Raw genomic sequence first — 27,518 nt, 5'->3', positions numbered from 1 at the left:
CCCAAAAAAACACGCATACGTTGCTATACTTGTACGGATGATTGGGCAAAAATGTTTGAAAACATTGCATTCCCCACCGGCTCTATACTAGCTACCAACTGAAAAAGGATCAGCCCCATGGGCCTTTTGAAATGAAGGTATTTTCATTTATGGGCCCAAAATATTAAGTAGATTCTTTCATCCAGAAGTCATCTTCACAAGGTTAGCCCCCATTGATGAAATTAGTTGGGCTGTCTGTCTATGGATCTCAGAAAGTCCACTAAGAAAAAACTTACTAATTAATTACTATAATAGATAATTTATATATTGATTTTTAGATGAACAAGTTGCAAAATTAAATCAGCATATTATACATACGAATTACTATAATCAACAAAATTAGCGTACATTCATCGGGAATAGATTTTATATTTGATCCCCCAACAAAAAAAAAAACCTATCTCGTTCCTACAAGTATGGTTTCAATGATTTTTTAAAATGTTTTATATAAAATAATTTTATTCAAATCTTTAAAAAAAATGAATGACAAAAATTCTCTCTTTCACAACTCCTTCTGTCGGCCATAAATTTTATTTTAATCTTTTTAGGCCATAAAATTTATTTTTAGTCTTTTTATTCTTGTGTATGTCATAAAATTTTATATTTTAATTTAGTAGTATACTAAAAAATCATGAGCACCAAAATGGGAAAAGAGCATGTGCTACACTATTTATTGTCACATGCAAAGGATAGAAAAATGGCGTATATATTTTTGGTAAAATATGTGTGTGTTTATCCAATCTTGACGAGCTATGCTGGCCCAACTTGGCTCTGCCAATTAGCCCCCCATCGCATGAGTTTTATGATTTATACTTATCCCCTTAGATTTGATACGTCGAACTTTTCCAGCTTTGAGACAAAAGTACATCAATTTTCGGCGTGTGATTTTATTTTATTTTTTAGTGGTAACATAATTATTTTTAATTATCTGATATCTATGTCTCGAGTTTGAGAGTTTTCGAGAGGAATGCATTTTTGGGATGATGAAGAGGTGGGGACATTGATACTACCATAATCCATGGGCATCTAACGTGAAAAAAATGGATATAATTCATAGTGATTCAGTTAAGGAAGCATTAAGAAGTCATTATTTCATGAAAATGGTTGCTTCATCGACACCTAACAAAAGCAGTGTTCTAAAAAGCGGTTGCTTATCGTCTCGATTTTTAGACAATTGGAATTTTGGGAGTTATCACATTAGTTGACTGGTTAGACCGCCTAATAGCCGCTTAGACGCCTCAAAATCTACCTAAGTGGCCGCCTGGATTAACATATATATAAATTTTTTTATTTTATTTTTTGAAAAGATTATTTGACATATTTGTCCATCAATTTGTAGCGGATGAAAACGAGAAATATGTCATGTATTTCAAGTTTAAATTCGATAAAGAGAAATTATTGGAAAAATGTTGAGATTAACAAGAATAATTAGATATTTAAACTAAAAAACACCACTTAGACAGATGAATTCGATAAATATGAATTCTTGGATAAATATTAAGATGAATCAAACTAAAACAATGAGATAATTAGCTTAAAAAGAAAAACACCGTCTAAGCGTTTAAGCGATGAGTAACCGTCTGACTACCACACACCGTATTTTATAAAGTGAACTTATCAATAGCCATAATAAAATTAAAATAAAATAAAATTGATGTCAAAGTTATATCCTATTGGGACCCAATCCCTGATCTGGGCATTGATAATTGCGTGACTCTTGGATATCATCGGAGAATTTTTCCACCCGCAACTGCCGCTGTAGGATGTATCGCTATCATAATAAATGAATAAATTAAATAAATAAAAACATATCTTCCAATGTAAAACTATTTATCCAAATAATATAATTTTTTTTGTTTAATTTCACGTGACTTGCTTCATTCCCAAAACACCAGACATCAACAAGTTGCCCATTGGACTCTCGTCGCTCAACCCTAAATCACATTATTCATGCATGGCTTTTCTATAATTTATTTGATTTTGACATGGAAACGAATATGTAACGATGTTTATTTCGAATAGGTGTCTACGATGCGTGCGCAGTAGATCGAATATACTAATTATATATAGATATGAGAATAGAAGGTGGAGAAATGAATGTGAAAATGGAAATGAAAGTGGATAAGAAGTAGGGGAGAAGATGGGGATGAAAAAAAGAGGCCATACTGGGCACGAAACATGCTTGCTCCCCAGGAAACAGGCGCAGCTCATTTTGACCACATTTCCCACTCCATAATTCCTTTTTTTTTTTTTAATTGAAAATAATTATGAAATAAAGTTCCATTTTAGTCGTAGGTTGTTGACGAAACCGTGATTCGCGACATTAGATTATAATATACGCCAAAAATTTATCTAATTCAAGCTCCTAATTGCAAAAGCGTGTGGGGCGGAGCCGTTCGGCCAATGGGGAGCCTCCACCTGTCAGTCACGTGATCGGGCATGCGGCACGCTTTTGTAAATGGAACGGAGCCGTAATGCGGCATGTCACATGATGTGCCGACGTTGGGAAACTCAGCTGGACCTGGACGCCACCCATATGTGAGCATCGGAGTTCACGCGTAATGTTTTCATAATCAAATCGTTTTCATAATTAAATAGATAATCGAATCGATCTAATTTTAAAAAAAAAACGATCTATTTGGTCGCATTATTTTAATCAAACGTTCGGATCAAAAAAAAATTTATATAATATAATTAATAGTATCTTTTAAATTATAAAAACCTAAAAGATTTATCAAATATATATTTAATATAGTTTAAAAAATTAATAACTATATAAATATATTCAAAATATTAATTATAGTTATATATATTTTTTAAAATAATTAATCAATTAATTAAAAACTTTAATTATATTAAAATAATATTTTAACAAAGTACAAATTTCAAATAATTATGTATATATAATAAAATATTAAATTAAGATTTTAAATATTCTTTTAAAAAAACTAATTTAAAAAAAAATTCAAAAAATCGGTTCGACCGGTTCTTGGGACTGGTTTTTGGCCAATTTTGAACGGTTAAACCGTTAAAACGATTTTTGGGGGTGTTTCGAACCAAACCAGTGACCTATTTTCTGTCGAACAGGTCCGGTTTTGAAATATTGTGTTCACATAGACTGTATTTGATACAATTCTGTCACGCTCCGAGCCCGGACGCGATAGCACACAATGGGTCTCCATATCAACTTCTTCATATTCGTGCTCATTTTATGAAAATGATTAACTCAAATTGCTATAAAAATCCGTTATATCTCAGTATAAATTTATTTTAAATCTTTCATTTTTTTTTAATGTGAAACATGAATATCACATTAACATTTTGGGGGCTGATCGTGCTCTTCAACATGAAAGAAGGGACTTGGATAATCATTACTGATTGCCTTTTTGTATTTTTATTATTATAATTTTAATTAAATTAAGAAAAAAATTTGCTACGATAGGATTTCAAGTAAATCTCGAAACTCAGTGGCTGCCTGGCTGGTGTCATATGAGTTGCAAGCAATTGGGAAGTGTTTCTATTAGTGAATGTTTTTTTTTCATAGATTAAAGTACGAATACGATTTATTATACTACTTTAAAATATTATTATGTCCTATGATTTATTGTACTGATTTAAAATGAATGGTGGGAAAGATTGCGTGGATGGATTGTGGAGAAATTAAAGTCCTCTTGAGTTGATCATCATCCAACACATCTCGAGTATTCTTATATTAGGCTTGGAACTAACTAGTTAGGTAGTGTTCAATGATTATGAGCATTTTTAAATAAAATTTTGGCATAAATTACTGGAGAAACAATAGGTGTGGCGATGTTCAGTTGGTATTCAATTTAATTATTATGTGAATGAATATTCCATGTTAGATCATATATATTTATTTGGAAATAATTTAATGAAATTACTAGCTCGATCTATTAATTAACTATTACAGTCAGATGATGTAGCATTGAATATTCATTCCACATATTTTCCTAAATTGAGTACCAACTATTCCATCAGCGGACAAATTGTGTTTTGATTAATTTTCATTAATTGCACGTGTTTGACTAATATTTCCTCATTTGGAAAAGGGATTATCAGACGAGATATAATTCGCAAAAGGCAATATTCATCGGTCTAAGGTAATGCTATATTTATCCCTAGATATGCAATCGAATCGAACATATTCACGAGTTTTTCAAGTTTTTTCGATAAATATTTGATTCGTATTCGAATTTATCGAACTCGAGCCGAATTCGAACATGTTCGAAGTATTCTTTTTTCGAGCCGGACTCGAGCCAAAATTATTTTATTCGATAGTTAGCGAATAGTTCACGAACCTTAATATTTAATTAATATAATTATATAATAAATATATATACATTTCGAACATTTTCAAATATTCCAAGCTTTTCGAACCATGATATCCGAGCAATAGTTAACGAATATGTTTGAATATTTCGAGCCGAACTGAAATTCGAACTTCATTTCGAGATATTTGAAATTATCGAGCTTCGAATCAAGCTCGAACTCGAATATATTTATAACAAACCGAATTCGGACCTTAAAATTTTACCATTATTCGACTCGATTCGGTTCGTTTGCACCCCTACTTGTCCCCTTTATCACATGCTTATTTTATCAAGACATGTTTACTTGAATTTTTTTTTTTTAAAAAAAGCATATGGTAAAAAAAAAAAAATTAAAAAAATCAAGAATAAAAAATCAAAACCAATCGAATAATCGAGAATCAGGTGTAGCAGGAGCATGTGAGCTGGATCCCTCATCTACCGTTGAATCGGGAAGATCCAACGGCGAAAGCTTTAGTCAATGAAGAGGACACGTGGAAGAGACGAAGTCCGAGGGGCAGTGCTTACGCAGTTACGCCTTTTGGCCACCAATGTTTGAAAAAACCGTGTTCAAGGAAATTGGACAACCTTTGCGTACTTATCTTAAACTAAAATGAAATTTCTACATTTTTTTCTCCTAATATTTCTATTCCACCTTGATGTGCTAGCTATGTAGTATGATCTTATCGTGACTTGGTCTCGTAATTGAATTAGAAAAAAAATTATAAATAAAAAAATATTTATTCTAATCCTAGTACTTTGGCAAATATATTGTGTGATTGTTCAAATTTATTGTGATTAGTTGCTATTAATTAACCATTAGTTAATAAACACAAAATTTATATAGATCATAAGTTGGTGGCCTAAAATGACTGATTTGGATTGAAGTAAAACTTTACGGTTGGAATTTTTATTTTATTTTTTCGTATTAGATGTTTGCATATCAGTTAAAAATCAACTTTACACATGTAATGATATTTTTCCGGTAACGTAACACAATTTAAATGATCAAATTATAGTTTTGACTAGATTAGAAAAAAACAAGAAAATACAAAAATGCCCTTTATTTGTTTATTTATTATGATAAATAAATGGATGCTTATTCTTTTACCTCATAATTTAACTTCCAACAATTTTTTGTCATCTGATCTCACTTGATGGATGGATATTTATAGACTCATATATGTTTGAAGAGCTCATTTGTGATATGGTATCGTTGATATATTTTGAGATGTCTCTGCTCGACTCATATCTATAATGAAAATGATTATTATTTTTTATCTACAAAGTAATATTTTTATAGTTACGAGTAAATATAATGTATGTTTCACAAAATTGACACGTGAAATCATCTTATGTTAGTTTTTATATATATATATAGATAGAATAATGATAACATATTATATTTCTAAATAGAATGATAACATATTGTATTTCTAAATGCACAAGAATGCTTATGAGACCATCGCACATGTCGATTTTGTGAGACAGATTTTCTGCCTGACTCAACCCATGAAAAATATAATATTCTATATAAAAAAATATTATTTTCCACTCATAATATGAATCAAATCAATCAATCTCACATGTATATGTTGAGTCCTACTTTTTAAAAAATAACCATATCTGTTGTTATTATTATTATTATTATTATTATTGAGATTAGGTTAGTTTTGTTGATACTATACTATTAATTAGGCTCCCGAAATTGTTTGTGGTCAAAAATCCATCAAAATCTCAACTCAGGCCTAAGATAGAGTAGTACTTTATTTTATATATATATATATTTGTCGCAACTGAAAATTCAAAGACACGAACTCTACAGAAACAGAGAATGAATGATCTGGCAACCATGCATTTCCCACCATGATATAATATCATCTTACAAGTCAAATTTTTGAATTTCAAAATATGAATTAATTGTTCCTTGGATAGTAATATACGCCTGGCAAACTGGGACCCGTATAAATAATAATAGATAAAGCTAACAATATTCCAGTGAATGCTTCCCTTGCATCCAACCTAAAATAAAACGATTTCACACTTATTTAATTTTAAAATTTTAGGGGTTTATTTAGCCTGACCGTTGGACTTGTATAATTAGTTTAAAGTAATATTCGAGCAAACGTGAATAATAGTAAATGGTTCCTAAACAATATTTATTTTTTTCCAATTCGATGATAAAAACATTATTTATCTCATTCGACTATCGACAAACACGACTTACGACAATTTTTTTTTACACAATAGCATAATATCTGATGTAGCCAAAAATCACTTGTATGTGACACGTTGCTTCCGCAAAGTCCGGAGTATCAGTAAGTCCTTGTATGTTCCCGATGGAGATTTTCAGTGGGTTGTTCCTACGTCACAAAACAAAGTCAGAGGAGCCGGGAGGGTTCCCGGCGAAGGCACTCCGACGCTCAAGTCAGTTATTACTCAAGGAATAATAATCGAGAGTAGAGCGATATATTGCTTAAGAAAGTGTGTACCTTAATAATGAAGTGACTTGAGCTATTTATAGATATTCGGAGAGTTTCACGGGCTTAAGCCTCTTATGGGCCTTTGTAGAATTCAGGGCCTGCTTGAATTAAATATATATAATGTTTAAATAAGCTTGGGCCTTAAAAATATTCGGAGTGGACCTTCATGATTGGGCTCAGGCCCAGTTGAATTTGTAGGTGTAACCTATCATAGGCCCCCCATTCTCGGGCATGTCGCGTGTGTGGGAGGTCCGAGAGTAGAATTTTTATCGGAGTATTGTCAGAAATTTAATTGCCGAGAACGAATATTTTTTGCCAATGCGAAAATTACGGGCATCGACCTGCCCGGTCATGGATGGAGAAACCGTGATGGAGAAATCCTATCAGGACTGTGATGTAGTGGAATTAAAATTCTGGTAGAATAATAATAATCCCCATGTAATTGGATAGAATTAAAATTCTGCTAAAATATTAATAGTAGAAACCAAGTAGGACTCTACCAACTACTGTCATTATAAATTCAGCACCGCAATATGGTTTCACCATAATTACTAACGCAATTCGATTTTTCTGATTTGTGATTGCAGCACGTTTCGTCACGTTCAATTGAAAATAAGCAAAGGACAAAAAAAAAAAATCCACATGGCAGGTAACCATCAATGTGCCTACACGTGTTGGCCTTAAAATCCTCTTTTTTTTTTTTTTTTTTTTTTTTTTGAACAGATTTTGTGTGCGTATGTATATATCGAATATATGTGTATATGTGTATCAATATTCCACGTATATGTGTGATACTCCATCTCTGGCTATGGGTTATCATCTTCTTCGTCGAGACGACGAGTGGGCGGCAACATACAGGAGAGGCGATGGTGGTGCAATGGTGCTGCCGAGGAGATGCAGGTGGCGGACCGGCGGTGGTTAACGAAGTGGCGGTTTTGCTCAGGAGGGTTCCGGAGTTCGCGAAGTGGAATCCCACCCATGGCTGCGTGTTGATCCATCGAGGGCTTCCGTCGATGTCCAGCCATGGAGGAGCTTCCATGCCTTCCAAATCTGGCTCGACGGGAAGAAGGTTGCCGTCGAAGATGAGTTGCGGCAAGCGATGATGAAGAAAACGGCTACGCAGCGACGGAAAATTCGCTGGAGACGGTGGTGATGGAGTTTACACAATCGAGTTCCAGTCATGGCTGCTTTTCCGGCGAGGAACAGAGCCAAATTCTGGGCTTGACTGCCAGACGTGAATGGATACGTGGTGAGCCGGCTATGGCCGTCGACCTCCAGACACGGGAAGTGCAGAAACTTTCTGGTCTGGCTCGATGAAGCTATGTCGTGGCCGCGAGAGACGGAGCTGTCCAAGGATGCGCGGAGAAGGAGGCTGCGCGGCGGAAAACTCGCCGGAGAAGGAGGCTGCGCGGCGGAGAAACTCGCCGGAGAAGGAGGCTGCGCGGCGGCCAGCCGAGGACGGTGGGTAAAGTTGTTGAACCTCGGTCTGTGATGGATACACACATATACAATCGTATATAAATATGCACATGTTACATATCTATACGTATAGGTATATATATAATATTCCTAAAAATAAAATAATAATAAGTAATTTCTATGCTTATGTATTCCATATATATATATATATATATATATATATATATATATATATATATATATATATATATATACAAATCATATTAATAAACATATACAATCTACTACCACGTAATCGACGCTACTACTTGCTTTATTATTATTTAATTAATATTATTTTTTGGTAAAATATATATTTTTATTATATATATATATTTTTTCTAAAAAAAAATCATTTCAGGGCATCCTCCACGGGGTAAAGTATTTTCGGTGTTGGTTGCTAACCGAGAAATTTATCCCTCCTCGCCAACTGAATCTGGCGATGACAATGAAATTGACGAATGTTTATATTCTTTGAGTGATTTGAACACAGTGGTATCTCGTGATACGACGAGACCACCTTGCTTAAAAATTGATAAAAAACCGAATTCTTGCGATAATAGTGGTTCTGAAGAGTCTCCGGGAGGAGTGAGCGAGCGTCTTTTGGACGAGTCGGAGATTTTAAGTCCAAGTAAAAAATTTGACTTATCCTCTAAAAATATCCTTAAGATTCCCAAAAATGGAGATCTTTGCCACGAACCGCCTCCGGGATATTTTACTGTATATCTGGAGTACTTTAATTTTGGTTTCTCGCTCCCTCCTCATGCCCTTTTGATAGAAATTGTAGATAGTCTCGGGGTGGGTTTAAGTCAATTAACACCAAGTGCGATTCTTCTCTTTACGTGTTTTCTACGTAGAATGAGTGAAATTAAAATGTCACCGACTATAGACTTATTCTATGCGCTTTTCTCGGTGCGTCGCTCCATGCCGGGTTCCTATACTTATTTTCTACCTCGGGGAGATTGTAAGTTTTTATCTCGTTGTCCATCTCCAAAAAATGATTGGAGAAAAAATTTTGTTTATGTATGGGATTATGGTTGGGAGGTTCCCATAGTTTGGAGTCCAGGCCATAGGAAAATTATATTTAGCAAAATCCACCGTGAATTGCAACTTAAATGTCGTTCCTTAGGCCTCTTCCAGGAGTTGGTTGACCCAAAAAGTTTGATTCCTGCCGGTAATGCTTTGTTCAAATTGAATTTTGATGACTGTATTTTGCGTCTTCTTTGGATTCTTCTACTCGTGGTAATTTAAAATTTATTAAATTTACTGATCATTGTCACTCTTCTCTTTGTGTTTGTTTGTAGGTGACAAATTAAGTTTGGCGGAGGTTCGCGCTTGCATAGAGAAAAACGAGAAAACTCCGTCAAAAACATCGAGAAAAGAGTCACCAATGGATCGAGGTAATCACAATTCCCAAGGGATTCCAAGGAGGAGGAATTCTCCCGGGCCATCCGACCGTGTCAATTGTTCTGGTCCTCCATCTAAAAATACTGACACTCGTGACCGAAGGAATGGTGGTAGAAGAAATGATGCTGATCGTGATACCCGTACTAGGGAGAATGCTAATGGTAGAATAAATCCAAAAAGAAGACGTGAGGATGAACGAACAGTTCCTCCCGATACTCATGAGGGTCGTCACTTGTTCTTGGAGGGTGTGAATCACAAGAATAATGCTGGTTCTTTTTGGGATTTGAAGGATCCAGAGATTGGTTGGAGAACCGGAGCTAATCTCATTGGAGATCATGACAGGTTGCATCTACTGCCTCAGCCTACCGAAGTATTAACTCGGTCTCTTGCCTCGTCTGCCTTCCAGGTATATTATTATACGTTTGATATTTGTTATGATTTTTATGTAGTAAACAATACTCCTTATCTATGGGTCTTTGCAGATTTTATCGCTTGCCCAAACTTTTCAATTTCGAGAAGAGAGGTCTCGAAATTCCGGGAGAAAATTTGATGACGAGCTGGCGTCATTAAGGGGAGAGTGCAAAAGACTCGGCGAGGAAGGTGCTAAGGCCCGAGATGATTTTCTCAAATCGCAAAAGGAGCTTGAAGAGAAATCCAAAAAGTATGATGCAATGTGCAAGGATATGGAGCTACTTAGGGGAAAATATTCCCATGAATCGGAGACCGGTGAAACTTTTCTCAATTCGTCAATAGGCAAGAATCTCTTGCGAAGTACCGGAGAAAAAGCAATTGAATGCTATCGAGAGTCCACAGATTTTAGAGATGAAGTGATTCAGCGGGCGATCGTTATTCATGATGAAGTTGTAGTGGATTGCCGCAAAGAACTACGGAAAACTCAACTAGTTCCAGAGGAAATTATTATGATGATTCACCCCCAAATTCCGGAGCCTAGTATTGCCCGAGTTGACGATGACTCGGATCCTCCCTTAGGAGATTTACTGGGAGGTCTAGGTGATGAGGAGATGATCGAAGCTTTGCGTTCGAATTTTTAGCTTATACAACCAATAATGACGGTGTGTATCAGAGCTATATGGAGACTAAACCGTGGAACAGTTTAGCTTTATTATTTCTTGCCACTTTCGGGCAAAATTTTTTTTGTGACAGAGTCAAAGTCATAGACTTTTTTTTTGTTCTTTTTGAGTAAGTAAGTATTTGTCGATTATCATATCTCTTTTGTATTTTGAAGTTGCTATTGCATACTTGTTTGATGAATAAAATACTATCGCTTTAACAATGGAGTACTTGGGAGGGGATCAATCTCCCAAGATTTTGTCTCATGGGGAATTCCTAAACCCACTTGGTGCGTGGTGAGGTATCCCGGGACTTATAATGTTATTATGTCGTCCTGACCTCTTACAGCGTCATAAGTTCAAATGTCCCAAGGGGCTGGCCAAGCCTCTTACTGTTGGGAATTTTTTATGATTGCTAGGGTCTATGACGTTTATGTCGTAAGTAAGCGTTAGTATAGGAGAGGAGATATGATATGCTTTCGACAAAGTAATCTGTTTATATAAAAAAAATAATCAAATTAGTTGAACAATGTATCACAAAATTGTAATATGAAAACATAAGATAAATTTAGCCTATTATTGACGAGAGTTGCAGTCTATGCATAAAACTTCTTCAGGTTGGCCACGTTCCAAGGCCTGGGAAGTATTCTTCCATCTGAATGTTTGAGGCGATATGTTCCCATCTTCACAATTTCAATTACTTTGTAGGGGCCTTCCCATTTCGGATCCAGCTTGCCCACAGACTTTAAGATGTCAGATTTTCTCAATACAAGATCTCCTACTTGGAAAGATCTTGGTTTGACTCTGTCATTGTATGCTTTAGTCATACAAGCTCGATATCTCTCGGCTCGTGTTGAAGCTCCATCTCTCAGTTCATCCACCAAGTCCAATGAAATTCGGAGGGCTTGGTCATTTCCAGATGGAGTGTACTGTTTCACTCGCCATGATTGCTCTCCGATTTCGGCAGGAGCCACAGCTTCCGCTCCGTAGGCCAAGTTGAAAGGAGATTCTCCAGTTGAAGAGCGTGGAGTGGTTCGATATGCCCATAGAACACTTGGCAACTCATCCACCCATTTTCCTTTGGCATTGCCTAGGCGTGTTTTGAGGTGCTGTAGAATGGTCCGGTTGGTGACCTCGGTTTGCCCATTTGCTTGAGGATTCCCTACAGAAGTGAAGAACTGCCTGATAGAGAGTCCTCTGCACCAGTCTTTTATCTTCGCTCCAGAGAATTGAGTTCCATTATCTGAAACCAAGGTTTGAGGAATGCCAAATCTGCATATTATATTCTTCCATAAGAAATTGATTACATCTCTCTCGGATATTTTGGCCAATGGTTTAGCTTCGACCCATTTGGTGAAATAATCCACAGCTACTATCAGAAATTTTCTTTGTCCGGTAGCAGGAGGAAAAGGACCTACCAAATCCATTCCCCATTGAGCAAAAGGTAGAGGACTTTCCAGGGGCTGTAAGGTTGTAGCCGGCTGGTGATGGAAGTTAGCATGCTCTTGACATGCATGACAATGTTTTGCTAACTCCATAGCATCTTGCTTCATCGTTGGCCAAAAGTACCCTTGGCGCAATGCTTTCCCCGCGAGAGCTCTGCCAGCTAAATGATTTCCACATATTCCTTCATGAATTTCACGGAGCACATAGTTTCCCTTAGCTGGCGTTAGACACTTTAGGTAAGGTGAAGAGAAACCTCTTTTGTACAGTTCTCCGTCAATGATCGTGAACCGAGCAGCTCTCACTCTAAGTTTTCGAGCTTCGACTTGGTTAGCAGGTAGTTTCTCTTGCTTTAAATAGTCGATTATTTCATCTTTCCAACTAGGCTCTTTGCTGTCAGCACAGAAGACTGTAACATCACTTCCATCAGTTTCTTCCTTGCCATAAGTTAGGAATGTAATTTTCCTATTATCAATGTTGGCCAAGGAGCTTGCTAACTTGGCAAGGCGGTCTGCTGACTCATTTTCCCCTCTAGGTATCTGCTTTATATCATAGCTGTCTAAACGCGAAAGAAGCTCGTTTACTTGAGTGAGGTATTCAAACATTTTATCTTCCTTCGCTTCATAATTTCCCTTAACCTGACTGACGATAAGTTGGGAGTCACTGTGTATCGTCAGTCTCTTTGCTCCGACTGACAGGGCCAATTTAATTCCCATGATGAAAGCTTCATATTCTGCCTCATTATTCGTTGCAGGGAATCGAAATTTGACGGCATATTGAAATTTATCTCCCTGTGGGCTCTCCACAACTATACCTGCACCGCTTCCTGTAGAGGTTGATGACCCGTCGACATAAACCATCCATGTTTGGGTGGAACTCTCTTCTTGAGTTACTGTCATTTCTACTAGAAAATCAGCCAGAATTTGTGCTTTAATCGCTGGACGCGGGCGATATTCAATTCCATATTGGCTGAGTTCAACAGCCCACTTAACCATTCTTCCTGATGCTTCAGGACTCGAGATAATTTGTTTGAGAGGATGATTGGTGAGTACAATTATTGGATGAGAGTGAAAGTAAGGACGTAATTTTCTCGCTGCAATTACCAAAGCCAGTGCCAGTTTCTCGATCTTTGTATATCTTAATTCTGCTCCGTGTAAAGTTCGACTGATATAATAAACTGGTTTGTGCTCACGTCCTACTTCAGAAACCAATACTGCACTTACCGCCTCCGCAGATATTGCCAGATAAATTAACAGGGTGTCACCTTCGTTTGGTTTTACCAACAACGGCGGAGAGGTCAGATGTACTTTCAACTCGTCAAATGCTTGCTGACACTCTTCTGTCCATTGAAAACCTTTCCCACTCCTTAACATTTTGAAAAATGGTAAACCCTTGTCTGCAGATCTTGAGATAAATCGGTTGAGGGCGGCCAAACGTCCTGTCAACTCTTGGATGCCTTTTACACTCTTCGGAGGATTCATGTTTAAAATTGCTTTGATTTTTTCCGGGTTGGCCTCTATTCCTCGTTCTGACACCATATAACCGAGAAATTTGCCTCCTCGTACACCAAAAGTGCATTTATCCGGATTAAGTTTCATCCTGTATTTTCTGAGTATACTGAAACATTCCTCAAGATCTTCCAAATGATTAGATGCTTGAATACTCTTGACGAGCATGTCATCTATATAAACTTCCATGTTTCGCCCGATCAAGTGTTCGAACATGGTATTTACCAGACGCTGATAGGTAGCTCCAGCATTTTTCAAACCAAACGGCATTACATCATAACAATAAATTCCCCTATCGGTGATGAAACTTGCTTTTTCCTGGTCCTCTGGCGCTAGGCCGATCTGATTGTATCCTTGATATGCATCAAGAAAAGTGAGCAGCTCGCATCCTGCTGTCGAATCGACTAACAAGTCAATTCGAGGGAGTGGAAATGGATCTTTGGGGCATGCTTTGTTGAGATCAGTGAAATCTATACACAAACGCCACTTTCCTCCAGGTTTTGGTACTAAAACCACATTTGCAAGCCAATCTGGGTATGAAACTGGCCTGATGTACTTTGCCACTAAGAGTTTCTCCACTTCCGCGGCTATATGCCGATTTTTCTCTGGACCAAATGCTCTTTTCTTTTGCTTCACCGGTCTCATTTTCGGATCAACATGGAGGTGATGAAGCGCATATTCATGAGGTATTCCTGGCAGATGCTCATCACCCCAAGCAAACACGTCCAAATTGCGCCCAAGAAAATTTTTCAACTTCTCTTCCAGTTCAGGAGGTAATTCGGTCCCGATCTTTAGGGTTTTCTTGGGATCAGTTGGAATGATTGCCACATGTTTCAGAGTTTCGGTTGCTGTTATTCTCTCTTTGCTCTCAGCTTCTTCATCCACCAAATGTATTCCATTTTCACGCAAAAGTTTTCCGGGTTTTTGATGGTTTTTCCTCACTAGAGACTTGTCTTTTCCGATTTTCTGACGAACCCCGCAGAGTCACTACATGACACTCTCTAGCTAGACGATGATCACCAAGGGCTTCTCCTACTCCTCCCGGAGTCGGAAACTTCAGCTTCATATGATATGTCGATCCGATGGCTTGGAATATATTGAGACTTGGTCGTCCCAATATCACATTGTACGCAGATGAAGCTTTTACCACAAGGAATTTCACCATTTTAGTAGACCGCTTGGGGTAAGAACCCAAGGATAGAGGAAGCGTTACCTCTCCCAAAGCTTCAACTATTTCTCCGGAAAATCCGACTAGTGGAGTGTTGACTGGAGTTAACTGTGCATTACTAATACCCAACTTTACGAATGCATTATGAAAAATTATGTCAGCCGAACTTCCAGAATCCACTAGAATTTTCTTTACCCAAAAATTGGAGATTGTGGCTGAGATGATTAAAGCATCATTATGGGTACCCCGGGGGTTCTCCAGATCTTTGTCACTGAATGATAATCCATCTTGGATGGTTTCAACTTCACATATTGACAAGGATGTGGGGCTGGATAAATTGTTGGTTCCTTTTGCTGCTCGCAGAAGAGCTTTTCTTGCATTGTTCGAGTCGCCACAAGCAGGCCCCCCAGTGATTACGGCGATTACCCCTCCCGAGGGCAAATTTTCATCCGCTCGTTCATGCTGTTTCCCAATTCCGTCATGGCGCTTTTGGTAGTCATGTTTTTGTTGTTCGTCCTGACGCCTGTCATCTCGTTTTTCACCGCGGGACTTGTCCACGAAATTTCCCAAATGTCCGCGCTTTATGAGTTTTTCAATTTCTGCTCGCAAACTGAAGCAATCTTCTGTAGTATGGCCTTTATCTTTATGAAAATGACAATACTTTTCCGAACGTAGGCGCTTTGGGTTATTCTGCATTGGGCGAGGGGGACGCAACAATCCTTGTTTTTCAGCCACTACCAGTATATCGGTCAGACGTGCATTGAGGGGTGTATTCTGGAGACGGGGGCTCTGTGCTGTTCGCTTCTCGTCTCGCTTTCTAATATCTGGTTTATCTTCTTCTCTCTTTCTTTTATTCAGGTAGTGTGGTTCAATAGATTCTTCAACCCGAATGTATTTCTCAGCTCTTTCCAGTAATTCCTCTAGGTTTTTGGGCGGCCTTCCCGCTATTGATTCCTTGAACTTCCGATGACGCAAGTTTTGCTGCATTATTCCGGCTAACAAATCATGGTTCACATGTAAGACTTCGTGCACCGCATGAGTAAATCGCCGAACATAGTCCCTCAGACATTCTCCTTCTTTTTGAATGACTGTGAACAAATATGCTGCTGTTTTTGGGTATTTTTTGTTAATTGAGAATTGCTGGATGAAGCAGTCAGTAAGTTGCTCCAAATTGGCAATAGATCCGGAGGGTAACTTGTTGAACCATGTGAGCGCTCTTCCTGATAATGTTGTTCGGAAAATTTTGCAGTATGCAGCATCTGTGATATCATACAAATCCGCTTTCGCGTAGAATTTGTCAATATGGTCTTGGGGGTCACTCGTTCCATCGAACTCAGGTAAGCTGGGGATTTTGACTCCCTTTGGTAATGCTTCAGATAATATGTCATCAGTGAAGGGGCTTCGGCGTGACGGCAAAATTGCGGAAATATTCTCTCCAGTTACATGTGTGCGAGATCCATCCTTCCGAGCTGGATTAGTGATCTTGTTTTCGCCAGAAATGTCATGAACTGTGTGAACACTTGCTTCGCCGTCTTTCTGAGTAGTATTTTTCTTGGTCCCCCCTTGATCTTTATCATTCACTTTAGATTTATCTTTATTTGGGTCTCCGTTATTAGGATCAAGAGATGACGAGCCTTCAGTCTGAGCCTTTTTTTTGCTGCTTTTGCGCTTGCGAGTTTCTAGGTACTGAGCAACTGCATCTTTTGCTGCGAGTGCGGCTGTGTTTTCCATTAGCCCGGTCAAGTCTTCACAGGTGAGAGTAATACTCTGCGGTGCGTTTCCATTGTTAATATTTCCTTGAGACATTTTTGAAGTAATATGTGTTCTCAATGACGTAATGAACAGTTTCCACGGACGGCGCCAAGCTGATGTAGCCAAAAATCACTTGTATGTGACACGTTGCTTCCGCAAAGTCCGGAGTATCAGTAAGTCCTTGTATGTTCCCGATGGAGATTTTCAGTGGGTTGTTCCTACGTCACAAAACAAAGTCAGAGGAGCCGGGAGGGTTCCCGGCGAAGGCACTCCGACGCTCAAGTCAGTTATTACTCAAGGAATAATAATCGAGAGTAGAGCGATATATTGCTTAAGAAAGTGTGTACCTTAATAATGAAGTGACTTGAGCTATTTATAGATATTCGGAGAGTTTCACGGGCTTAAGCCTCTTATGGGCCTTTGTAGAATTCAGGGCCTGCTTGAATTAAATATATATAATATTTAAATAAGCTTGGGCCTTAAAAATATTCGGAGTGGACCTTCATGATTGAGCTCAGGCCCAGTTGAATTTGTAGGTGTAACCTATCAATATCCTTATATTCCATACACTAAACCAAAAAATAGATTTGTCACCACCTCAATACCCCCATTTAACAACTTCAAATCATATCCCAATTTAAAAGCATATTCTCTAAATCCTTCTAATAACCATCCAAGATTGCAAATTACCTTTATTCAAATCCTCATTGTCTCTATTTTTGTTCTTATTCGGTCAAGGCAAATTTTGAACTTCATCGATAATATTGGCCAGTCATCTTCACAGTATAATGATAAAATTTTCGTGCTGTCAAAAAATTCGAATTGTATGATCAGAACATTTATTAGTAGAATTATGCTGATTTATTGGAGGAAAGAGTTTACTCAAGTTCCAATACACCCCCCTTTTAACACTAAGCTAAATGTGTTTTCCCCATAATTACGGGAACATTTTGAAGACTCGCCACTTTTTAGAAAATGTAAACTATTTAAACTACAAAAATACAATTTTTTTATTTTAAAGGGATCATTTATTTTTATACGTCTAAAATTTATTTTATCAATAGAAAAGTTCATCCACAAATAAATTAAATTTCATCCTCGCATTATTCATTTACTAGCCTTAATCAAACTCAAATTGTAATGGATCTTTTGATCTTTCCATCCCACAAATAAATTCATCTTTCTTAACCTACCAACATTATTTGCTAATAAATTCAATATTTGTTTTTCAATATATTAAAGAAATAAACATCTAACGAACATATATATATATATATATATATATATATATATATATACTTAAAATAATAATAGTAGCCTAAATGCGGAAATCATATTTTATGCCGGAAACCATGCTCATTGCAATAATGGAGCCAAGCAACGTCCCACAAGATCGCTAGCAATATGGCTTAGAACAAAGCTAAATTAACCAATTATTTGATATTTGATTTAAAATTTAGTTAGTAGATAAATTTAGCTGAAATATTTTGTTATGTGAATGACTATATTATTAAAGAATAGCTATTTATTTATTTATTTATTTATTATAATATTATATAAAAGAAAATTCTAGACCTAATTTGATCTACGCGTAGGGGACGGGACACTTAATTGGAAAACGAACCCTATTGTCTAAATTATGAGTTAAAGGACAGTTTCGTGAATTTAAATTTTGGACCTAATCCATACTATATCCGTATATGGATAAGATTTTGCAATTTTTTGAATATTTAAATTGGACCCTTCAAATTTATTAAAATAACAAATCTTCACCGCCGCGCCATTGGGAATTCTACCTTCTTCAGTCCACACGCCTTTCCCCTGTTCTTGTCTCCCTCCCTCTCACCTTCCCCTTCTATAAATACCTTTATTCTCTCCATTTTCTTCTCAATTCGGAAAGTAATCAAATCTGGGATTCTTGTTTCCTTCTTTCTTGTTATGAAAAATGGTGGATTTGGATTGGAAAACTAAGATGGTTTCCTCTGAAATCACGACTAAATCGCCCAAGCTCTCGAATAAGCTCCAGATTTCGATCCCGGCCTCTAAAGTTCGTGTCTCTGAGCTTTCCGCGGCGTCTGAATCGCTTTGTTCGGCTTACGATAACTACGTTCGGTTGCCGGAGCTGAAGAAATTATGGGATTCGAATGATTTTCCGGTTTGGAAGAGTGAACAGCTCTTTAGACCGGCTTTCGCCGGTCTGGAGATAACCTTCCGGCTCATCTCGACCGTTTTGTCCGACCAGAGACCGTACGCCAACCACCGGGAATGGCGGCGACGCCTGGATGCTCTGGCGGCGAGTGAGATCGAGATTATAGCTATGTTGTGCGAAGAAGAGGAGGAGAACCTGGAGACGCGTGGGACGATCCCGATAGTTGACGTGACGTCATCGGGGGGCATGTTTGTGCGGGAAAACAGCTCGGCTGAGGTGTGGAAGCTTTCCGACGAAACGACGGTGGTTAGCCAGGTGAGCGAAGCCGGCTTGCTCCCGCGTCTCGCCACGTGGCACAAGTCCGAGGACGTTGCGCGCAAGATCCAGTACACGATCGAGTGCCAGATGCAGGGATGTCCGTACACCCTCGGCTTGGGCGAGCCGAACTTGAGCGGCAAGCCAAGCCTCGACTACGATGGCATCTGCAAGCCGTCGGAGCTTCAGGCTCTGAAGAGAAGTCCCCACGATGATTTCAAGAACCGGGAGAACTACACGGTGTATTCCACGCATCAGATCCTGGAGTCATGGATCCGGGTTGCGAGACAGCTGGTGGAGAAAATTTTCCAAGAGATTTCCTCGAAAAAATTCGAAAGAGCCTCTGGATATTGTTGGATTCTGGAGAAAGTGTGGACGGTTTTGAATCAAGTGGAAGACTTGCACTATCTCGTAGATCCCGACGATTTCCTGAGCTTGAAGAATCATCTGTCGATGAAAGCCAACTCCGGGTCGGATCTCTTCTGTTTCAGGTCCAGAGAACTCGTGGAGCTCACCAAGAGTTCCAAGGATTTGAAGCACAAAGTCCCGGCGATCCTGGAAGAGGAGGTGGACCCAACCGGAGGGCCGAGGATTCAAGACGCCGCCATGGAGCTCTACCGGAAAAAGAAAGTGCCGGCCAAAATCCACCTCTTACAGGCCATGCAGGCGGTGGAGGCAGCGGCAAAGAGGTTTTACTTCTGCTACAAGCAGCTACTGGCGGCCTCCATGGGGAGTTTGGAGGCAAAGGGCAGCGCGGAGACCGGTGATTTGCTCAGCCAAATATTCCTTGAGCCCACCTATTATCCGAGCTTGGACGCGGCCAAGACATTTTTGGGTGAAAGGCGGAGGAGCCACTGAAACAGGCAAGTCGGGGCGGAGCTGAACCAAGTGGATTGACCGAGTTGTGTTACTTGGTGCGATACGGTGCGGAGACATACAAAATTTGTGTTAGTGGTGGTAGGATTTGTGATTTGTAAAATTTTGGGTCAAATGTTATTTCGTTACTATGAAATTCTTTCGATTATATTGTATATATACATACATTGGATACAGTCTTATTTGTCATTACATCCACTCTATTTCAGATCAAAAAAAATACCACTATTGATATGATTTGGGAAAATCTGAGCTTATATGCGCTTGATTGATTTCTTATGTTAGAGTTGTAGTTTTACTCTGGATTTCAAGGCTAAATGGATCTTTCATTTACGAGATTGCTCGCCATGTAACTTCATCTATTGCACGTTTTGGGATGAAAAATATAAATAAAAAAATAAAAATAATAATAACGAAATTAAGTTCAAATTCAAGAGGAAAAAAAATAAAAATAGTGCGAGATAAATAAATGATGGAATATACCTAAAAATAAATCTTGTAACAAACGGGTCTTATTTAGTTTAATATAACCTAGAAATAATGCGAAGGAAAATCCAAATAATTGAAGCAACCCCTTAGTGGGCCTTCACTCTGGGCTACAAGGTTAAGATCCAGCCCAGCTGTATGTGTTTGGGTCGGTCTTCTTAGTTGTGTTTGGCTCCATTGCAACTTTTCTCTGAATATTTTACCATTTCTTCCATCTGTCAACTTCTAACCAAACTGCGATCGGACGTCAGCTCCAAGAAGAAGAAAAGTAGGTCGTGTCACTGTAGCTTTGAATTTTTTATTAATTTCGTGAATCCGTAACAAATTTGCGGGGAATCTTTCAGGTAAAGACACTCGCGGTGTATTTGAAGTGGTCGAAATGTCTTCATCGGCGGTGAATGCTGGTGCATTGGTTACTTTGCGAGAATTGAATCCCTCGTCGCCAAACTTCAAACAAGGTGGTGCCTTTCGCGTTACTGGAAAGTGGGTATTCTGTCGTTTCTTTTCTCTGTTAATGTGCTTCTGCAATACATCTCAAGCTATATTTGTTTAGTGCCACAAAAGTGTTATGAGGCGACATGACTTTGATACAAACCCCAGTATATTGGCGTAATTGAATTTAATGGAACATGTCTGGTAATATGGAAGGAGATGGAGGCTAATTGTCCCTTCGATTGAGCCCCCTTTCACGAATGTATTGCTTATTATATGTAGACCCTCTTAAGAGTTAGGGTTTTATGCACCTTTCGAGCCTTGAATGGTACTGGCAACTTTCTTAGTTATATTAATACAACATTTGCCAAAACTTAGAGTTAGTGGGGGTGTGCACCAATACGTGAATGCATATGCATATTCTTGGGTGCTGGGAAACTAAGTTCTAGAAATAAGCATACAAGGTACATAATCAAAGCTAACGAAAATTCTGTATCATGGGTTTTGTGTTTGTAATCTCGTGGCTCTGAACTCTGATAGCGTGTTCATTATGACTTCTTCGAAAACTCTGAGCTCCTGGAACATTGGGTGTCAATTGTTTTATCCCGCTAACACTCTTTATGAGTGTGACTTTGGAATGTGTATTCATTTTACTCTCAGCCTTTTAGCCAACAGTATGATTGTATGAATAATGAGGTGGCTTCTGTGTTGTGTGGAAGAAAACATTATAGGCATACTTTGTAAACAATGCAATACGTATGGTCCAGTTTTATAGATTATTCTAGTTACTAGTTAGTGTCGGTTGGACGTCTCCTCATACGCGTGGACTGTTTTCCTTCATTGTAAAATTTGAAAAATCATTGAAGGATTTCCTTCATGAATCTTTCATGGTTGATCTAGTCAGCCTTACTACCAAAGAGCAATTATCCATCTAGAACAACGATTGAAACACGATGTTTAGATAGATGTACGAATTAGAAGACTTGAGATGCATTATCATCACTAATTTTAAATTTTAAATTTTGCCCGAACATGTTCTTGCCATTATGATTTGTATCTGAGAGCCATGGACTAGTGTTCGATTTTCACAAGTTGTAGGTTGCTAATTAGTGTGACAGTTTTGTCAAGGATAAGTAACTGTCACTACTGGAAGAGTTATCCCAATTTGGTATGTGGTTGCTATATTGAAATATTTGAGTTGCACCATAACCAGATTATATGCTTTGTAAACTTCAGCACTCGGTTTGAACTTATTTTGAAACTCAGTTACGTTGCTATAGCCTACTTTTCATGATCATTAAGAATATCGAGTATTTTTTTCTCTTCCTAGGTTGCAAGAATATACTTTGGAAACTGCGGTGGCTGTAATAATTGATGGAGATGCTAGCTTAAAAGTTGATACTCAGCACTTGAAGCTCAATCTTCGACCTGGTTCTCTCTATCAATTTATTGGAGAACTTCATATTGAACCCAGTAATGAGGTAATTAATTTGGAATTTATTTGCGTTTAAGCAAGGATAACGTGCATCTTGGCAGCGGCAAAGCTAGAGGGGCTAGCTAGATCAGCCGTCACTCGTGCCATTTATATCATATAGCCTAAAATTATTTCTGCTCCCCCTCCCAAAGGTTCATAGAAATTTCAAACGCTTAATTTCTCCCCCTGTATGTTGATTCCTCCTCTACCGGTGCACTACCGGTGCACTTGACCTGTGGCCATCATACTTGACATATCAACAAATTCGCTTCTGCTCTCCGTTATTATTTTTCAATACGTACGTCTGTCTACGATGATGATCTATAGCTTGTTTCTTAACATCAACTTTACGTGATTGGTAATTTTTCCCCCAGGCAATTCTGAAAGCTCGAGTTGGCAGAAATGTTGATGGATTGGACCTGAACCTCTACCATCAGTCTATGCAACTTTTGAGAGAGTTTCAAGCCACACAGATCAGTAGTTGGACTGCTTAAATTTCTGTGAGACTTGCTTCACTTGGTCTTTGTTTGACAGTAGCTGGATGTGAATCATTTCACTGTATAATTTCTTGGGTACCTGATTTCTTTAATTTTTTACTTTTTAAACTACTCTCCCAAAATTATATCATGCAAGCACATCTTTTAATTTTATTTACTAAAATAATTTATACCCTTCAATAATAATACAATACCTTCAATTTCATGTTTTAAATGTATGAAATTCGTAAAAACATAATCAAAATTAAATAACATTTTTTTTTGCTGATGTTTGACAGTTAAATATAATATAATATAATAAATTAAAGTATACCGATATTTTTTTTCGTGGCGTGGAAACTCGCAGTCGCTACCTTTGGTGCGGACTGGGTAAACCTCGAACTAACGCAATAGCCTGCAAACTACGTTAGCCAGGTAAATCACATTAGGCAAGCTCTGTGTTACATGCTAGTCCAAAAAGGTGTGATAGGGAAAATCGAACTCTTGATCTCTGGCAAAAAATTTATCTATTTCACTAATTTAGACACCCCTTAAGGGCAAGTATATCGATATATTTGACTTGGGGGTCTTGTTGAAGTATGGGGTAAGCTCAGTGTACGTAGCAAGAGGAAAAGACAAAAGCCACGTGTTGTTATTACATAAAACCACACATGTCTTAAATCCATGAAACCATATGACCGGGGACACGTTGCTCGACCAATTGGAACCGTCTTTCCTTTTGATTCCCATTTCCCACAATATTATATGTAATAATAATAATAATTAAAAAAAAACATCAAAACAAACAAACAAACGTTTACCATTTAATAAATTTAGGTCCTATGGTATTGGTCACGAAATTTCTTCCAAAAAGTTTGTTTTTTTCAATAAAAAGAAAAATTGCAACACCTCCAAAGCTCCAACGTCCAAGTGTCCAATTACTATTTACAAGGGAGGACCATTTAACAATTTCACGGGGACGGTCTAGAAAGTGATATCAACTAACCTTCCGTTAGTTTTCAGATAATGTATTTAATGATTTATATCTTAATATATAAGAATAATGAATATTATAATATTATTATGACAATTCATGAATCATTAAATTCATAGTTATCGTAAATAGTAATATCCTTTAAGATAGGCTATTTTTTTTTTTTACTAGAAGAGTTGATTTTAATTACTTAATTATTGGACTTTCTGTTAGTGTTAGAAGTCCTCAAGCGTCCGATCCAAATTTTAACGATCAATATTGCGATAATTTTCATGCTATATTAGGACAAGTGTACATCTTGGCTTGTATCAAATGCTATGTAATGGAAGATATTGAATTGGTAAGGCTTCATTTCCATCTCCTAAAGATTTTAGAAACCCAAGTTTACATTTTTAATACAAAAAAATCTGCATTTCGTAATAAGCTAGACTGCTAGAGAAGAGATGGGGATCATATTTTAAATATTGATAAAAAAAAAAATAAAAATTGTCGGTCAAGAAATTGGACCAATGCAAAAAATCAAATCTTGGAGATTCAAGATGATTCAAGAAGACTGCCAGGTTGCAACTATTCCATAGCCGATGGTCCATTGAAGATTGAGTCTGCATTCATTTAGTGTTGTTTTAGACATGGCCAATGGCGGTAGCCCCACATGTGATCGTAACGTTTTCGTCTCTCTCTCTCTCTCCAAACCAGTAGATAATTAGTCCCCATAATCTGTCAGCCCCTTACTGTTCCTAAAAGTGCGTCTTTTGCTCTTACAATATATTATCTTCATAATATCTTCTCAGTCATCTATCCATTCTTTTTCATCGGTTGATCTTCTCTCAACACTTGTGTTGTTCATCGAGAAAAAAGAAATCACACCATGTGACACCGAACAGATCATGGTGAGTTTGCGAAACTCTTTAGCAGAAGCTTTAATTGTTTACACTGAATTCCTTAAGTTTTCTGTCTGGTTTAGTTTCTTGATTAGCTAGTTAATTACAATCTTTTGGTTATAAAATCTGCGTATGCTTTGATATGTTATAGTGATGGAACTTTTTTTTTTTTTTCTTTTAGTACTTTATCATGGTTTCGCTAGTGGCTTTCAGCAAGCTAAAGTTTCAAGCTTTTGATATATGATATATCTGTGCATGAATGTTGGCAAATTTTGTGGGGTGGGAGGAGGAGAGAGACCTTTTATCTGTGTAATTTACTGTGTTTTGTACATTTGTATGTCGCAGGTTTTGATTGCATTTAAGGCATCCAAACCAAATTCTGAACTACCCTTCTTTTGCGAGATCGAGGGAGGATTCTTGAACTCACAAGATTTCTCTGCCTTGTCTTGGTTTCCTCTTTTAAGCAAGCTTTCTTTCATCTCGTTTTAAGTATCAGTTCCCCTGTTTCGCCTCTGAGCTTATACTTTTGTATCACCTTTTCTTGATTGGCCATTAATGAGGCTAAAAGTTGTGCCGGGTAGCGTAGAATGTTCCCTTCATGCCCTTCGAGCGTGTGCTCCTTTTGTCCCAAATCCTCTCTTTTCGGCTACAAGCTCGAAAAGGGATGGAAGGGATCGAACAGTCCCCTCCGTTGCTCTTACCCGTCCACTTGTGTTTAAAAACCCCCTGAAGTCTCAAGCTTTGAACAAGAAAGCTTGTAGAGAGGGTACCGTTCAATGTTCTTTTTCGAGTTTTGACAAAATGCATGACGGGGAATCATCTCATCATGTCGAAGGATTAACCAAACGTTTGGGCGTATCAGAGATTGAAGGACATGTGAACGGATTTTCTTGCGCAATACCCAAGACAAAAGGTGATCCAGATTCATTCTTGAATTTGCGATTTGATTTCTTGGAACCCATGATGCTTGGGATCAGGCCAGAAGTCCCAGATTGGCCGGATCGCGAGACTGCTATTCGAGCAACTATTGAACAGAAAGCCAAGTGTTTTGATATCCCTTTGTCTTTGAGGATGATAAAGAAGAAACTACAGTGTGAGGGGGGTTTAAAAGATTTTACTGAATGTAAAGGTTCTGATTATTGCTCGGTGAAGGCAGCTTTTTCTTCTATGGTCTTCATCATAGTCGAACTTCAGAGCTATGCCTTACATATGAGAGAATCTCTGTGCCATGAAGATCTAGATATCGCTATCGCTAAAGTTCAGAAAGAAATGCATTCATCATTTGCATGGCTGTTTCAACAAGTTTTTCCAAAGACACCGTCTTTGATGATCTATGTTATGATCCTTGTAGCAAATTTCTGCGCCATGTCCGCGGGGAGTTTCCCGTCGGGAGCATTCGAGTGTGATGAAGAGATTGGCTTATCGGTATCATCAGTTTCAATCTCTCAACTTGGTGGAGGAATTGTCAATGGAAATGAATCAACAAATATGCAAGAAATCGTAGGAGAGGTTCTTGATCACGAAAATATCCAAAGCTTAGTCTCGCCAGTGTCAGTGGAGGTGGAGTCGGATGGCTATGAAGTATATCATAGGACCGATCTTCTATACCAGATGAACTTGTCTCGCGAACCCAACAACCCTCTTTTACTCTGCAATTACGGGCAGTTCTTGCAGCTTGTTGCGCATGATTATGACAGGTAATCTTGGAAAATCCCTTGGTCGTCTCCTTACTCGTGTGAAACTGTCTCTGAACTCGCATGTGTCGCGAATGCACTATTGCATATAGTGCTCGACTTAATTTTGTGAGACTGACTTTCCATCGTTGTTGTGTTGCATAGGGCGGAGGAATGCTACAAACGGGCGGTCCAAGTAATGCCACCGGATGCAGAGGCCCTGAGCCTGTATGCGAACTTCTTGTGGATGGTGCGAAATGATTTGTGGCAAGCGGAAGAAAGGTATTTACAAGCCTTGGCTGCTGAGCCTGATAACTCTTTCTATGCTTCGAGGTATGCTAATTTCTTGTGGACTACTGGTGGTGAAGATACCTGTTATCCTATTAACGATTTACCTAACCCAATCTTGTAGCTAATTATGCAATAATACTCTTGTAAAAGCAAAAAACATAAAATATATATATATATATATATATATATATATATATATATATATATTTAAATAAAGTTGCAAGTGTATGGTATTGTGCAATGGCCAACATCAAATGTCGCATTGGGTGCATTATTGTTGAATAATAATCAGGTAAATAAATGAGTTCCACATGTGCGCAAAAAAGTATATAATGGCTTTGTTAAACACATCCATTTTTTGGATCTGGGCGAGGAAGTTAAAGAAGTGTCTGTAAATGCTTAAAAAAATGATTATTTAGCCATTTAAATATTATCTGATATCATCTTAATTCCTGCCCATTGTCACGACTTAAAAAAAAACAAAAATCTTTTTAAGTTCTGGTGAGCTTAGCGCTGTACAGTTGGAATTTAGATCACCCATTTTATATTGGAATAATAATAAATTAGTACAACCGCTTAACTGCCATCAAAGATCTAAGCATGAGACGAAGTCTCAAGTTCGAAATTTAATAATAAGCAATCTTTTTTAGCAATTAAAAATATTTATTTTTTAAAATAATTAATTGTTGATAATGAGTGCGAAAATTGTTTGTTACCTCAGGAACATGTACCTCTTTGATAAAAATACAACGTATGAGATGTGTTTTCAAAAGTTAATCCACGGCTACATCTCAAATGACCATGTCTTATGTATG

The 27,518-nt window shown here is 37.9% G+C and overlaps 4 protein-coding genes across 5 annotated transcripts; all 4 read left to right on the top strand.

Moving 5' to 3' along the window:
• Nucleotides 1-9,600: 9,600 nt before the first annotated feature.
• LOC140878042 (uncharacterized) lies at nucleotides 9,601-10,767 on the top strand. Its single transcript, XM_073281643.1, has 2 exons — nucleotides 9,601-10,121; nucleotides 10,198-10,767. Exons 1-2 carry the CDS (start codon nucleotides 9,699-9,701, stop codon nucleotides 10,765-10,767), a joined length of 993 nt encoding a protein of 330 aa, XP_073137744.1. The 5' UTR covers nucleotides 9,601-9,698.
• Nucleotides 10,768-18,535: 7,768 nt separating this feature from the next.
• LOC140880881 (nematode resistance protein-like HSPRO2) lies at nucleotides 18,536-20,172 on the top strand. Its single transcript, XM_073285731.1, has one exon. It carries the CDS (start codon nucleotides 18,602-18,604, stop codon nucleotides 19,976-19,978), a length of 1,377 nt encoding a protein of 458 aa, XP_073141832.1. The 5' UTR covers nucleotides 18,536-18,601; the 3' UTR covers nucleotides 19,979-20,172.
• Nucleotides 20,173-20,424: 252 nt separating this feature from the next.
• On the top strand, nucleotides 20,425-23,047 carry LOC140880882 (CST complex subunit TEN1). 2 transcript variants are annotated; one of them, XM_073285733.1, is made up of 4 exons: nucleotides 20,425-20,754; nucleotides 20,827-20,965; nucleotides 22,245-22,395; nucleotides 22,763-23,047. In XM_073285733.1, exons 2-4 carry the CDS (start codon nucleotides 20,862-20,864, stop codon nucleotides 22,880-22,882), a joined length of 375 nt encoding a protein of 124 aa, XP_073141834.1. In that variant the 5' UTR covers nucleotides 20,425-20,754; nucleotides 20,827-20,861; the 3' UTR covers nucleotides 22,883-23,047. The 2 variants fall into 2 exon arrangements, with proteins under 2 accessions (XP_073141834.1, XP_073141833.1); XM_073285732.1 differs by having other exon boundaries at nucleotides 20,426-20,750.
• Nucleotides 23,048-24,352: 1,305 nt separating this feature from the next.
• LOC140883630 (uncharacterized) lies at nucleotides 24,353-26,893 on the top strand. Its single transcript, XM_073290176.1, has 3 exons — nucleotides 24,353-24,748; nucleotides 25,085-26,436; nucleotides 26,578-26,893. The coding sequence occupies exons 2-3, from the start codon at nucleotides 25,295-25,297 to the stop codon at nucleotides 26,822-26,824; spliced, it is 1,389 nt and encodes a 462-aa protein (XP_073146277.1). The 5' UTR covers nucleotides 24,353-24,748; nucleotides 25,085-25,294; the 3' UTR covers nucleotides 26,825-26,893.
• Nucleotides 26,894-27,518: the final 625 nt, after the last annotated feature.

This window comes from Henckelia pumila, chromosome 2, assembly GCF_033568475.1.
Source record: "Henckelia pumila isolate YLH828 chromosome 2, ASM3356847v2, whole genome shotgun sequence".
In the NCBI taxonomy this organism is placed as follows: domain Eukaryota; kingdom Viridiplantae; phylum Streptophyta; class Magnoliopsida; order Lamiales; family Gesneriaceae; genus Henckelia; species Henckelia pumila.
This window is presented reverse-complemented; position numbering and strand designations above follow the sequence as displayed.